The 14,969-nt window shown below is 40.2% G+C and overlaps 1 protein-coding gene and 1 pseudogene across 1 annotated transcript; both read right to left on the bottom strand.

Annotated features, from left to right (window-relative positions):
* Positions 1-530: 530 nt before the first annotated feature.
* Positions 531-1,113, bottom strand: LOC140233384 (putative nuclease HARBI1; annotated as a pseudogene).
* A 2,512-nt stretch (positions 1,114-3,625) lies between these two features.
* On the bottom strand, positions 3,626-14,969 carry LOC140233456 (HAUS augmin-like complex subunit 4). The gene is made up of 9 exons (XM_072313573.1): positions 14,812-14,969; positions 14,054-14,190; positions 12,585-12,716; positions 11,479-11,616; positions 10,508-10,616; positions 6,787-6,923; positions 5,612-5,742; positions 4,536-4,604; positions 3,626-4,330 (listed from the first exon to the last, which is right to left on the bottom strand). The coding sequence occupies exons 1-9, from the start codon at positions 14,849-14,851 to the stop codon at positions 4,114-4,116; spliced, it is 1,110 nt and encodes a 369-aa protein (XP_072169674.1). The 5' UTR covers positions 14,852-14,969; the 3' UTR covers positions 3,626-4,113.

Here is a 14,969-nt window from a genome sequence, read left to right as displayed (position 1 = left end):
AACCATCACTCCGTCAGTCCTGCAGGCAGGTCACTGGCAGCGCTGCCCCGGTTGGGTTTATAGGGTGTTCGGTGAAAGCCTGTGCATCATGCATCATCAGTTGCTTCTGTTCCAGGGCCTGTGCAGCTGCATGCTGTGATTAAACTAGACTCTAGTTTCCTGTTCTGAGTGATACTAGTTTGAGGGTTCTTCGGATCTCATTCAGCAAAGAAATAAAGCTAAGTTTTCATTCTACATTTGAATTTTTTTTTCAACATTGAATATGTATGTATGTTACATTGTTAATGCCCTTAATGCGTTGAGAATTTACTGTCCTTTTTTTGTTGACCCGGCATCTATTGTTGTTGGTACACGTATATGAAGACAAGTTTTGACTCAATATTTTGTTGCTGATTTCGGGGTTTCACTCTGACTGAAATTGAAGTAACACTTTATGTGAGAATGGCCCATAAACCACAGTGGCCCAAGGACACATGTTTGGAACAAAACCGAATCACAATTATCAATTAAATTTGAAAGATAGACGATTTTTAATACCTCGAATCATGAACACTTCCTGGCCATTGTGCATTCAGATTGATGATCTTTGCATCTGTGTCTAGCACTACCTGAACGTTGATGCTGTGAAAACGTTTGCGATTAACAAATTGGTGCTCATCCTCAGTTGGTGCTTGTATCTTGACGCGAGTTCCGTCGATCAACCCGATCACACCAGGAAACCTTGCTATCTGGTAAAACTTCCTCATGTCCTTGAGGAAGGCGAACAAAGTGTGGTAACCTGTCGGTAAGTGCCGTGCAGACTGTCTGGACAATCCGTGAAACAGACGCCTGGGAGATTCCAAGCATGTCTCCGTCTGTTCTCTGGAAACATCCAGTGCCTAAAACATGAAGGGCTATGCAAACTTTGTCTATTGGGTCAATAGGATGGTTATTATTTCCTTTCGGTGTGATGTCGTGTCGGATAAGATTAGTAATGTAGTGGATACCCTCCCCGTTGAATCTGTAGCGCTTTATTAATTCAATGTCATTGTAGATTTGCACCGGATGAAGTCGTCTGTGTATTCTCTCCCTTCCCAATTGGTAGTTCTCATGGAGATGGAGAAGAGCTGCCATGGCCACGTCTTCCCCAGCTCAAATCCAATTGCCAAGTGGCAAATAACCTACCAGCATTTCTTATCTTAAGTAACCTACAAGCATTTCTTATCTTAAGTATAATACTTAGCATGAATGAAGTCACTCTGCAATTTTATTACTTAAGTAAAATATTTAAGTAATAAAATTGCGACAAAATCTGTCTTAGCAAAGTATACTACTTAGCGGGAACTGAATCGCATTTTTAAACAAATTACTTTTCTTAAGTAAAATACTTGATTTAAGTATAAGTATTTGACTTAAGCCCCAAAAAAGTTCTGGTATGCCTGCAAAAGTTGTCAAATTTTGCTCCAAAATGTGAACATATGCCTAGGAAATGTGCGGAATAACGCTGTAATAACAAGATATTCGATGGGTAACGACGAAAATGGGAAATATTAACCAAAAAACGTTCAGTCTCAGAACTTACCCGAACGGGGTCAGGCTAGACTCGGACTCGGGGATAACTCGGCCTCGCATTGCTTGACGGCGGGATGAGTTGTATTGGTTGTCCCTCTGGATTGTACAGTGTTGTACTATGCATATATGGGAGCGGCCTGTATAAACTACATTGTAGCGTTCTGGCTACTCCGGGCTACTCGCAGTAATGGTCCGAGTTGTTACAACACGCGCATCAAATAACTCTTTGGCGCGCATGCAAAATTATTGTGCGCCTCTCAAGCACCTCTAAAAACAATCAGAGACGCTTGATAAACAACAACAAAAACTTCAAAGACCGCGCGTCTCAGCAACTGAGGTGATGTGCGTATACTAGTAGGCTTGAGGACCGCGCGCTGTCCATTTGTTTTGTACAGGAATAGCACGCACTTTCCAGTCTGCTCAGTAAGGCCTCGTTTGGTACCTGTAGTATTATAGAGTACTGATGAACATGGCGATCACGAACTGTGTGTAAATTGTCTGAAATAGGGTCGAGTTTTCCCTGAGACCGAGTTAGTCTGGAGCCTTCTGGAATAAAAGTCGGTCTACCGTCAGTTTAGCCTGACCACGTTTGGGTAAGTTCTGAGACTGAACCTTTTTGGTTAATATTTCGAATTTTTGTCATTACCCATCGAATATCTTGTTATTACAGCGTTATTCCGCACATTTCCTAGGCATACGTTCACATTTGGGAGCGAAATTTGAAAACTTTTGCAGGCGTACCAGAACTATGTTTTGGCTTTAACAAGCAGATGGATAGCAGCAGAATCACGCAAACACCAGTGGTTGAAGATTTCACAAACAAGTTCCATGATTCCCAAGTCTTCTCAAAGCTTGATATGAAACGGGAATACCACCAGCTTGTCCCTGACCCATCCTCAAGGGACATTTTTGGCGATATCCCCAAGTGTCTGAGCCGAAGAGACGACATCCTGACCGGGGGCAGGACACTAGAAGAACACAATGAGATGCTGAAGGTGCTAGAAAGAGCAAAAGACTTCAACATCACCTTCAACGAGAAGTGTCGCTTTGCAGCAGAGCAGTTGGGAGTTCTATGGTTACCTCTCCACCAAAGACGGAGTGAAGCCAACCAAGAACAAGGTGAAGGCTGTCAAAGAATGCCTACCACCAGAGTCAAAAGAAGCAGTGCAGAGCTTCCTGAGCATGATCGGATATTTATACAAATTCATCCCCTACCTCGCATCCCCAACAGCCCCCTTGAGAGAACTCATCAAGAAGGATGTGAAGTTCAAAATGGGGAGAAAAAGAAAAGATCACCATGACTGTGAAACTGAAGGTAGCATCACATGTGACAATATAGTCACATACTTTGACCCATAAAAGAACATCATCCTGCGCACGGAAGCAACTTGAGCTTCCACGAGGGCTTCTCGGTCTGCCTGTTCCAAGAGACTGACAGAGGACTTCAACCAGTTCACTTCATCAGCAGAGCCATGACAGAAGCTGACAAGAGGTACAGTCAAACAGAGAAAAATGCATTGGCCATCAGTTGGGCAAAAGACAGACTCGAGATCTACTTACTTGGAGCACCCAAATTCAAGATCATAATATCTCACAAGCCACTGCTGCCCCTGTTCAACAAGCCAACAAGCAATTTCCATCAAGAATCGAAAAGTGGGAGATGAACATGCAAGATGTGACTTCAAATTTGTGTACAAAACCACCTTGCAAAGAGCCGAAGTAAAGGTTCAAGGTTCAGGTTCTTGGCCTGAAGCTGTGAGTTGTGTTGCGTGCTCAAGGAGAGGATGTGACATCACTAAGGATGCCCAGCTGATCTAAGACAGCAGATTTAATTGCCAGGGGGCTTACAAGCTTACATTTCTGCAGCAAGGGATGCTCACCCTTCCAGAAATCTCCCCATTAACACAAGGGTGAAGGGAGGAAAAATTACAAGGAAGAAATAATCAGATAAAAAGCTTGGTAGATTTGATTGGCAAGTTAGCTAGATATCTCAAGATATCTCTTAATGTGTGTGAATAAGTGTTTCCTGACATTTACAGTCTTATTGACAAATTCACACCAGAGGAACTTTGCTTTGCACAGGATTTTTTATTTCACAATCTTGTAATATTTACAACAGGTGACACATAGAGTGTGCATTGAAAATATAATGATGTCATACATCACCACGGAGCACTGGTAAGATGGTCGGGGTGGTTTGCAACACTGGTTTCAAATCTCAGTACTCCAAAACATCAGTCTTCAAGTCCTAAATTTTCATCATTTGCATGTAATCGCAATCTAGGACACCATAACTTCTTCTTATTTGCAGCAGAGTGACCACATGGCAGGGCCTGTCTAGATAACCACATTGCTATGCTGTCCAAGTTATTTGATATATTACATTGTGTGTATTACACAGTTCAGAAATATATCTCATAAGTGGTCAAGTAAGTCTTATTATTTGCCTCGCTGAAAATCATGCAGTCACTTGTTTTGATAGCTATACCTTGTGTCAATGAAAGTCCACAAGTCATGCTGCTCTAAAGGGTGTCCTATAAACATCAGCGCTGAATACTATGCCTATCTGAGGGTCATAAGGTCACCGGTGTTCTCTTCTGCCAGACTCTGTCTCAGCTCCCGCAGGGCCCATCTCTTGTTGTCGATTGCCGACCTCAGCTGCTGGTACTCGGTCACGAGTTCATCGAAGCCCATGCCCAGCGCCTCGTAGGACCGCAGTGCCTGGGCGTGCCTTGTGCAGTCAGTTTCTCTCTCCTGTATGGCGCCCTCTAGATGTTGCCTGTTTGCAGAACAAAATACCACCATGCAGGATGAGAATTTAAGCCACTTTTATCTTAACCACTGCAAGCAGAATATTTTCTTGTAGAAGATTGTAATCATGAATGGAAAGAATATATAAAAGAGGCCATTGTAAATTAAAAAGAAAAAAAAATCCTTGAGCATTTAAAAGATAGGTGCAACAACAACAAAAACTAACAAGTTACCTTGCAACTCGTTGAGCCTTCACAACTTCTGGTGTATAAGTGCTGCAGAGAAGTTTGGCTTCAAATACTCTGTTGGGATAGTAAAAATGTATTAATTTTAAGATGACATGCAAATTAGCTGATATGCACAAGCATGAGGAGTCTTATGACTGCCGATCATCAGTGAGTGACTGGACAGTCAGTTGTCAGTTGCCGTGTTTACATGGTCATGCTATCCATGATTGCCAAATTAACTCCTCACTACGAGCTATATTCACACTCCATAAAGTTCGGGCATCTCAGTGCATATGTAGATAATGTATGCTCCTTCCCTTTAAAGATGAGAGTGCTCATCACTTTGAATATGCTGTTTCATAATCCATGAAGGCAGCATAAAAGTATGCAAGCATTAAAAGAGATTAGTAAACCTCCACAGATTACAAAATCAGTGAAGACATGTTAGTTTGCACCACCAGAACAAATAACTATTTAACCGTCTTTCTCACTCCCATTACTATTCGTGCTTTGACACAGACATAACTGCGGTATAGGTTCCTCATGTTTATACAAAATATGGTGAGAAAAGCTACTGTAATGGTGGCCGCACAGCGTGAACCGCACAACTTAATGAAATACTGTATGCGCCATATATTTCGTGAGTCTAAATTTTCGCGAATCGGGAATTCTCGACGATTTCGCGAGTGGTTAAATTCGCGATCGTGGAGTCCTGTACTGAACAGAGAAGAGTACACGCATATGTCACATTCACATCGGGATCAGAGTCAATATTTTCGTGAGTCTTTAATTTCGCGAATAGCACGTGACTCGCGAAATTTGCGAAAATAAAATCCTCGCGAAATATTCGGCGTATACAGTACATCCCGCAGATTTGCTCTTAAATCTAAAACAGAGCATGAAATGTTTCTTACTTTTCTCACACTTTCAGGCATTATGCATTTTGTGCAAAGGGTAATAAGTTCAGAATCAGACACAAAGAATGCATGAAAACATTTCATTTATCCATTTATGATTTGCGTCCCCTAAGTTAGGTAAAAGAGGCATGAGAAGTCAATTTACTCTAGATTCTAGATTCTTACTTGATTTTGAGATGCATGGCTTGGCATCTGGCACTCAGCCAATCTGTGGTGATGCTATCCCTGTCCGCCTGGAGACGCAGCCGGTGGTTGGTGATCAACTTCTCCAGTGTGTGCAGTGCTTCTTTCAGCACCTGGAGAAGAAAGATATATTTTAGAAGCTGAAATCTCATGCACACACACACATACATCAATGGCTCCATCAGCCTCTGAAATACTTGAGTATGTTATAGCAAGGCTGGGGGGCTGCCGATTGTACCTTGTTGTAACTGGTACCTCATAAATGTATTAGAATAGATACTCTAGTAGCACTTATCTCAGTAATGAAAATTTAGGACAATACACCTTGTTAAATGCAGTACTACTTTGCAAGCAAGCTCATTATGAGGGGGTCTTTGTGTGTTCTCTGTAACTTTCCAATTGGCTATTCCTATATGCGCACACATAAGCACCGAACTCACTGCAATGATAGAGTCATGTGGCAAATATAAACTTGACATAATCCAAAATATTTTCAGGTACTTTATCATGAATATTAGATGCACAATTGAAGGGTTATATTTCTCCTACTTGCAGGAAAAGCAGATCGACAATCATTTAGTTCCTATCATCTCATGAAATACATGCCAACCATAATATCAATCAAAACAGCGTGTAAAGTGCTCTCCTGTTATAACAAGCATGGTTATAATGAAATTCCTGTTACAATGAAATCAAAATCCAGGTCCCAAAATTATCATCTATATAGCTTTATATACAATGCTGTTTAGTGCTAATGAAACTTTGTGATAGCAAAAGAAAACCGCTGGTCCCAAAGACTTCGTTATAACTGGAATACACTGCACCAAAAAGGTTTGGCATTGGGATTTGTGCTGAAGAAAAATATGATACTTGTGTTCTCACTGTGCACTATGGTACAAACACATCTCATCTCAAAGGTGACACATCTACACAAACCTGGGGCCCGTTTCATAAAACTTGTCATCAGTGACAAGTTGTCATAGATGTGACAAGCTACTGAAATCCTTGCATCTGATTGGCTGAGAGCAAATTTGTCATAGAAATGTGTCAGTTGTCACTGATGACAAATTTTATGAAACGGGCCCATGAACTAGCATGGTACACTATTGTCCAGATTCCTTCCCCCCCCCCCCCCCATTTAATCCTCACACACTCACTTGGTAGTATTGCCAGCACTGCTTGTTCCTTAGCAACCGGTCAAGCTTCAGCTGCCGCCTCTCGTCCTCCAGCTTGGTCTTCTCGCTCCGCAGGACGTCCGGCAGCTGGGTGGCCTTGGCAAAGGTGAGATCCTCCCCTGAGGCAGATGTTTTAAAGTGTACACATTTATGTGTCATTATATACTGTCTCATTTCAACAACCCATCTTTCAAGAGGAAGGTTTCCAATGTACAGTCAACTCCGGATACCTCGAATTCGTCGGGACTGAAGAAAATGGTTCGAGGTACGTGAAATTCGAGGTACGCAAAATTCGAGGTACGCGTACGTACGTCGAATTTTCTTCGACTTATCCGACGTTTATCGATTTTCAACATGGTATCTGTTATAGTGCCTACCGATTGTTTGCATGCTCATCAATTGGAATTGAATCGATATGTTATATGAATGAATTGAATGAAAATCGGAATTGAAATCAGAATATCAGAAATTAAGATTTTGGTGGCCCTATCGCGCCACCAAAAACGTCGGATGTTCGCCTTTACTTTTGAAAATGAATAGCGGTAACAATCGGCTCCGTAAGGTACTAAAATAAATGTCGGATGTTTGCTCATACTTTTGGAAATGAAAAACGATAAGACTCAGCACCGTATGGTGCTAAAACTAATGTCAGATATTTGATTTTGCGTTCGGAAATGATTAAGGACAACATTCGGCTCCGGAAGACGCTGAAATAAATGTCGAATATTTGCTTTGACGTTCGGAAATGAAAAACAATATTCAACTCCGTACGATGGTTAGATAAGTGTCGGATGTTTCCTTATACTTTCGAAAGGAAATAGCAATAACATTCGGCTCCGGAAGATGCTGAAATAAATGTCAGATGATCGCTTTTATGTTCGGAAGTTCCAATAACATTCTGGTCCATACGATGCTAAAATAACTGTCTGATGTTTGCTTTTAAATTTCGAAATGAATAACAGTAACATTCAGCTGCGTTCAATGGTAAAATTAATGTTTGATGTTTGCTTTGACGTTCGGAAATGAGTAACAATAACATTCAACTCCTTACGATGATAAAATAAATGCTGGATGCTTTTACGATCGAAAGTAAATGGCAATGACATTCAGCTCCGGAAGATGCTAAAATACATCTCGAATGATTGCTTTTACGTTTGGCATGTTTGAAAGTGAATAGCAGTAATATTCTGCCCCATATGATGCTAAAAAAGTATTGGATATTTGCTATTACATTTCGAAATGAATAACAGTAATATTCAGCTACGTTTGATGATAAAATAAACGTCTGATGTCAGCTTCGACGTTCAAAAATGAAAAAACAGTAACATTCGGCTCCGTACGATGATAAAATAATATTGTCAGATGATTCATTTCACTTTCGGAAGTGGACAGCAGTAAAATTCGGCTCCGTACGATGATAAAACAAATGTCGTATGTTTGAAATGAATCACGGTAATATTCTGCTTCGTACGATGCAAAAATAAATGACAGATTGTTGCTTTTACATTTGGAAATGATTAACGGTATTAATCCGCTCAGTTGAGATGCTGAAACAAATAGCGGACGTTTGCTTTCACATTTGGAAATGGATAAGGATAGCATTCAGCTCCGTAAGATGCTAAAATGAATGTCTGTTGTTTGCTTTTACATTTAAAAATGATTAACGGTAATATTCGGCTCCGTAAGGTGCTAACAGACTAATAAATGTTGGATGATTGCTTTTACAATAAGAAATGAATAACGGTAACTTTCGGTTCTTTACAATGCTAAAACAAATGTCGGATGCTAACAGATGTCGGCAAATGCTCCCACTTTTTCGTTTAAATCAGTGCTTGCGTTCTCGGGGAAGAATAAATGAAACATACTTCGTGAAAGGCAAAAAAAAAAAAGTTAAAAAATGGCACTACGCAGGAGATTGATGTTTGGACAGTGGACCGTGATTAATGCCAAAGATATAACTGTCAACACCCAACACCTACGCAGGTGCGCCACGACGGCTTAGAAATCTACGCGCGCGGTATGACTATCATGATCAAGAATTAAAACACAGTGGTTAAAGAAAAGAAGATGATGGGCAGAGCGTAGTGCTATCGTAAGCACTCCATTGGCAAGGGTGCTATGTGCATACCGTGTACGTGTGTAGGTAGGTGTTGGGGATTTTTCTTGTCAGCTGTGTACCGGGTATTTCTTTGGTCGCGCGATTGTTCTGGTCGGGAATATTTACAGTCGAGTGTGAAAAGATTTGTGACATGTCTTCTTCGCTGTCCACGCGCGCTTAATCGGAGATGCTGAGTGATGTTGCAATTCGATTCGAGCTACATGCTGGGAAAAACAATAAGTTAATTAAGATCGGGACAGTAGATTTCACTTCGAGGTAACTGAACTTCGAGTTATTTCTTCGAGCTACGCGAATTTTAATACACGGAAACTCCATAGGAACAATCGGGACTTTCATTTTGCCCCCGAGGTAAGTGATATTCGGCTTATCCGACGTCGAGGTATCCGAAGTTGACTGTACTTGGAAACTAGCTACCAAGTTCAGCCAGGATGATTTAAAATTCTACATTTGTAATAGAATTTTATGCATTGCAACATCTACATTTACTACAAGGGTATGGTAGCACTCCTGCTACAACAAACGTGGTTATAACAAAACTCCCATTGAAACAAAATAAATATTCAGGTCCTAAAATTATGATCCATATATCTTTATATACTTTATTTGTTTGGCTGTAATAAAATTTCAATATAACAAAACAAAACTGCCCGACCCCGAGGACTTCGTTTTAATGAGAGTAACCTGTAGTATTACAAACAACATACAATGCCTCTGTTGGAGAATTGGCGTTGTTTGACGGAGTTCTGAAGTGATCTTATGCTCAATTTCCGGGACAAGGTCAAGCAACTATCCATATTGATATGCTGAGGCTCTGTGCATAGTAACTGTGGTATTTCCTTTAGTCCCTTTAATAGATTGGGCTGTCCTACTACCTTTTCCCTTTCCCACACCTAAATAATGATAAATCAGAGTATACAGTATGAGGAAACCTGTCCAGCTATTTTCTTCTGGCTCAAGAAAGGACTGGATCTCCTGTTACCTCATGGTATCCATCCCCTCCCACAAACCACCTAAAAACTGTGAAATTGATGTGTCTCTGCTCTCAGGATAAATGTTGTGGTGTGTTATAATGTCTCATAAAATCATGAAAAGATCTGGTTTATTATTTCTCCCCTTTCCCTCACAGAACAATGATGAATATCAGTATGTCTACACCCTGTGAATACCTGCTGTCATGGCTGATGTAATGGAAAGATTGGATTTGTTATCATACTTCTGCTTCCACAATTAGCCCAAACAGACACTTATACTAAAGTTTATTTGCTCTCTGCAAGTGAAGCTGCAGTATGACGTTCTGTTGAATAAAACGACTGGATCTGGTATTTCCCCTCCTTTACCCCCAAGTACTATAAACATATGAACTGAAATTGGTGTTAAACTTTTGATCTCAATACACGATATTTACCTCCAAAATTTTCAGCTGTTAATGCTAAAGCCTTCCTCAGCGGGATGACCCATCTTTGCCTTGATCACGTGACGAGATCAAAAGTTTAGCACAAATTTCAGTTGAATTTCCAATACAGATGAGCATCTACTCTACTAAAGAAAAAGAAAAATGTTAAAATGCTTATTCCGAGTGGATACCTTCAGTGGCATTTGATTCTGTCTCATGAAAGGACTGAATCTCCTCACATTTCTTCCGAAGGTGGTCCTCCATCAAGGGTATCAGCTGAGGCTGCAACATCGACACAACCTGCGGGCATACAAAATGTTTTCATGAATTGCATTACAAACTGATGGCTACCATGCCTGTGCTAATGTAGCATGTATGCTCCAAATTGTTTACAATGGAAACATGGGCATGAATCCAACATGTTTCAGAAACTTTATTTCTGTGGTTAGATGCCTTTAATTCTTTTATTATGATGTTTACTTCTTATTGGAGATGCATACCTTGACAGTAAAAAACAAGCAAAAAAAAAAAAACCCAGTCATTCAAGTCTTTTGTACTTCATATAATTATTACTTTCAGCTGCAGAATTTTCAAAAATCTTGAAATGTCGAAATGAAAACTAATTCTTGAATAGGAAACCAATTTTTAGACAGGAGCAATCTGCGCTGTTATTAAAAGTTACCACAGATAATACTGTAATGTCTTGGCCTATACCTTAACACAAAGACTCCAACCCCAAGTATCTGTTGAATGGGAGATCCTCCAACCTGGATCGGTCCCATAGCAAACAGGAGACTCCAATCTGATCACCCAAACATGCATACAAATTACTAGGTACACATAGCACAAATCAAAGAGCATGAAGCACAACATCCCTTGCAAAAAGTCCAGGGCCCATTTAAGGACCCTAGAAATTTTAGGGTTATAGATGCTCTCTGGGGCTATCTCAGCCTTATTTTTTGAACCTACATGCATATGACGAAACTGAAATTTGGCCAAGTAAGGCCAAATCTAAAACAGGAGAAACACAACCAGAGCAGGAGAAATTCAAGCTCAAGTGTAAGAGAGTGAGAGATTTTGAGAAAACGGCCTCAAAGTGGAAGAGTTGGAGTCTCTGTAAACAACTCAGTAAAGGTATCTCATGACTGGACACTCGTCTGACCTTCTTCTGATGGTGTCCGGCGAGGAGCTTATCTCTGTCCAGTCCAAGAAGTGTCACATTTTCTTCATCCACTGGTCTGCTGTGCAAGAAATCACAAGCTTCTGCTGTTCCTAGACATCGCTGAACAGCCTCATAAAACTGATGGCAGAGAAAAAGAGAAAAAATAAGTGTCTCTTGAATTATGCAATTCAAAAAATGGGGAAGAAGTACTCAGGATTGATATGATATTTTGCCTGATACTGAAACAGTGAACTTGCATCTCGTTGATATGGAAGAACCCCCCCCCCCCCATTTCTATTCATTTCTATTTCTTTTGTTTTAACAAAAATTAAGGAGCACTATGTGCTTAGTGCACCCCCACCTGTATCTACCACTGATACTTGCTGTATATTTCATCAGCATAATATTTCTTGAATAAGGACTTAGAAGGCAGATTCACGAGTGGTTAAATTTGCAATTGAGAACCACAACATAAGGCAAGAATGAGCAGACTTGCCATGGCAACAGATACATATATTGCACGTTTTTGTCAGGGATAATGCTCTGTCATATTTGTTCAGTATACAGTTTTGCTTTCTTTTTGAACCACAATGTAAACCACAAGATCAGGCAATGCTGCATTTTTTTAAAACTTCATAATAAACCTGTATATAGAGAAGAAATCAAATAACATACACTGTACATGTATAAGTGAAAGTACTGTACAGTGTAGACACAATAACTGTGTTGAGATTAAGGATTTGAAAAGGCCATGCTGCTTAAAAATTTGTGTATCTATAGACTAATTGCATCCATATGGATGTGCATCACTTATCCCTACTTGTGTTAGTAGTCTTGTGTATGCACATTTAGACTGAAAGTTTGGGTATTTATATTTTGTTCGTTTTGCTTTAAATTTTCTTGGTATCTATAAATACAAAAAATCTTGCAATGACCTGGGAGATTACCCCGAAAAGGAACATCAAAAAATTGATGTTGACAGATTTGTTTTGAAATACTGTTTCATCACCAAAACCTATGTTTTTATTGAAACTGTTGGTTGAAACTTTCTAAATTAAAAATCTCCAGAGGATGGCTCTTATTGTTACAGTGACAACCAACCCCACCTGGGCAGACTTTGAGTCTGGGGCCATGTCCTGGGAGGCCACGCTGTGATCCATCAGCACCTTGTGCAGTTCATGGTGTAGGATGTGGTGCTGGAGGTAGTTTGTCTTTTCTCTCTCAAGACTCTCCCTGGCCTGGGAAAAGGAGGGGGAGATAGTGGGTGGAATGAAGACAGGTTAGAAAGTTGGTAATGGTAGGCATGACTGATGTGATTGCAATGAACAAACTTTATGTTGGGAGAACAGTGGCAGCAAAATAGGATATAGCTTTCAGCTTACACACTAATTAGAAAACATTTGTGAAACACAGTATTAGATAAGGCACTTAATGTCACTTTTTTTTTAATGCATTAAGATTGAAACATAATACAAGGTTGTATTATGGAGTGAAAGAGTTGTGGTAAATGCTGAGTAAATTTGGCTTCAACTTCAGAACCAAGAGAAATAATTGTTTTTTATTTTGCCAATTCTGCAGTGTCCTAATAGCACATCCATATACAGCTTAATAGTATCCATAGTAACACGTCCCACTGCATGATGGGATATAACCAGCCATGGAAGTATTTGTACCAGTTAACCACTTATCTCGGCATTCCAGCCGTCATCTCTGACAAAACATTTCTACTGTTGAAGAATGCTCTTAAATCATCAGAAATTAGGCAAGCTCTCCGGCCAAAATATTGCAAACTGAATGTCTTAATCCTTTTGGTCAAATTAAGCTCTAAAAATTAAGAAACAGAAACAGACACATACCTCGTATACCTCTATAGTAGATGTCTACTTTGTATGAACAATAAACTTATTTGCTAGAACACAAAGGATACCCTTCCCAAACTGAAAATAAACCATCACGAGTTGTTTTCAGAAAGTCACCTTGTTTCTACAGTAACACTGTGCTATCTAGAACAATTCTTTGATGCAATCCATAGATCACATCCATCTGCAGTTTGTTGATTTCCACCTCAAACAGCATACACTGTATGTAGCACTATTGCAAATTTAAAAACCCATCCAAATTTTTCTCTCTGGTTACATGACTGACTCATTATCATGAGTAAAATATGAGAGGGATGTAGAACATCTATTTGTAGTTGGTTATGTACAGCTCCCCACTCATGGCCCAAATTCACGAAGGTGGCACAATCTTGTCCATGGTTTAAACCATGGACAAAGACCATAGTTTTTTTTTTATGGGACGGCAAGTATCGCATGGCCTAATTTGTTAATGAAATGTTGTCCTCTTTCGTTACAAAATTATCATTTCGTCAACGAAAATCGGAAATGACTGATTTCATAATTAGATAATGAAATAGGCCATGCGACACTTGGCGCCCCATAAAAAAACTATGGTCTTTGTCCATGGTGTAAAACAAGGACAAGATTGTACCACCTTCATGAATTTGGGCCATAGATACTATCATCATCATGCGTTATGAGATGGGAGACATGTGGGAACCAGCAGTTCCACACACCTGTTTGCATGACTCCTCAACATGTTTGGATGTTCCATCAGCTGTCAGATGCTGACCAAGAGCTTGCAGTAGATTATGAAGGCCCGGGTTCTGTTCAGCGTCGCTGTCCATCAGATGTACTGGCAGACTCATGTTTACTAAATGTTATTGTCAGACAGCGACAGCATGCATGGGGAAAAAACATCAACAAACAATGGTAAATGCCCAAACAATGACCTGATGACTTGACTTCTAACCAGTTACCAGGTACTTCTAACAAAATTGAAAGATTGAACAAATGCACACTGCATCACAGCACTGGCACTGCTCTGCTGCTCTGCTCTGTGGCTTGTCATTAATGTCAAACAGGTCGTTAATATCACTTGCAAATGCTAATGAATCCTTGCAAACCATTCAAAAGAGTTTTGTTATGCCATCCATGCGCATGCATAACGTTAGACCTGGATCTATGTTGTAAGTTGTACTTGTAGGTTCTACAAAGCATAGATCCTAGGTTTGCTTTCCTTTCTAGAACATAGAACATGTAAATTTACTAAGTTGTAGAATTGCCAATTGGACATCATAAACATTGGCCTACGCCTACGGTACTCCTGCAGCCTGGCTAACGTACAACCTTACAGCCCATGCATGGATGCATTGGCCAAACCACGACGAAGCTTGCCTTGTTGGCTTTGGCTTGATGAGTTGAGGTTGAAAGAACGAAATTCAGCCAGCGCGGGAGCGGCAAGATCTTTCGATCTCTCACTTCTGTTGCTTACCTTTGATCACCTTATTGTTATGGTAATCCATGATATTCATTGGTTTCCTGGCCGTCGAAACTGAAAGTAAAAAAATCCGTCAAGTCTGCAGCATGAATAAAGTGCCGAATAAAGCATGGAAAAGGCAGCATCGAATCGCGCTCGCGCGAGGATCGGGA

This window comes from Diadema setosum, chromosome 9, assembly GCF_964275005.1.
Source record: "Diadema setosum chromosome 9, eeDiaSeto1, whole genome shotgun sequence".
NCBI classification, from domain to species: domain Eukaryota; kingdom Metazoa; phylum Echinodermata; class Echinoidea; order Diadematoida; family Diadematidae; genus Diadema; species Diadema setosum.
Note: the sequence above shows the minus strand (reverse complement) of the source record. Positions and strands in the feature narration are given on the sequence as shown.

Bases quoted from the DNA above. Each gene is read 5' to 3' on its own strand.
- LOC140233456 (XM_072313573.1), bottom strand. From the start codon at position 14,851: ATGAATATCATGGATTACCATAACAATAAGGTGATCAAAG. The intron at 12,717-14,053 runs GTGTGTGGAACT...TCCTTTTCCCAG, and splicing joins TTGAGGAGTCATGCAAACAG to GCCAGGGAGAGTCTTGAGAG. The intron at 6,924-10,507 runs GTATCCACTCGG...CATCTGCCTCAG, and splicing joins AGAATCAAATGCCACTGAAG to GGGAGGATCTCACCTTTGCC.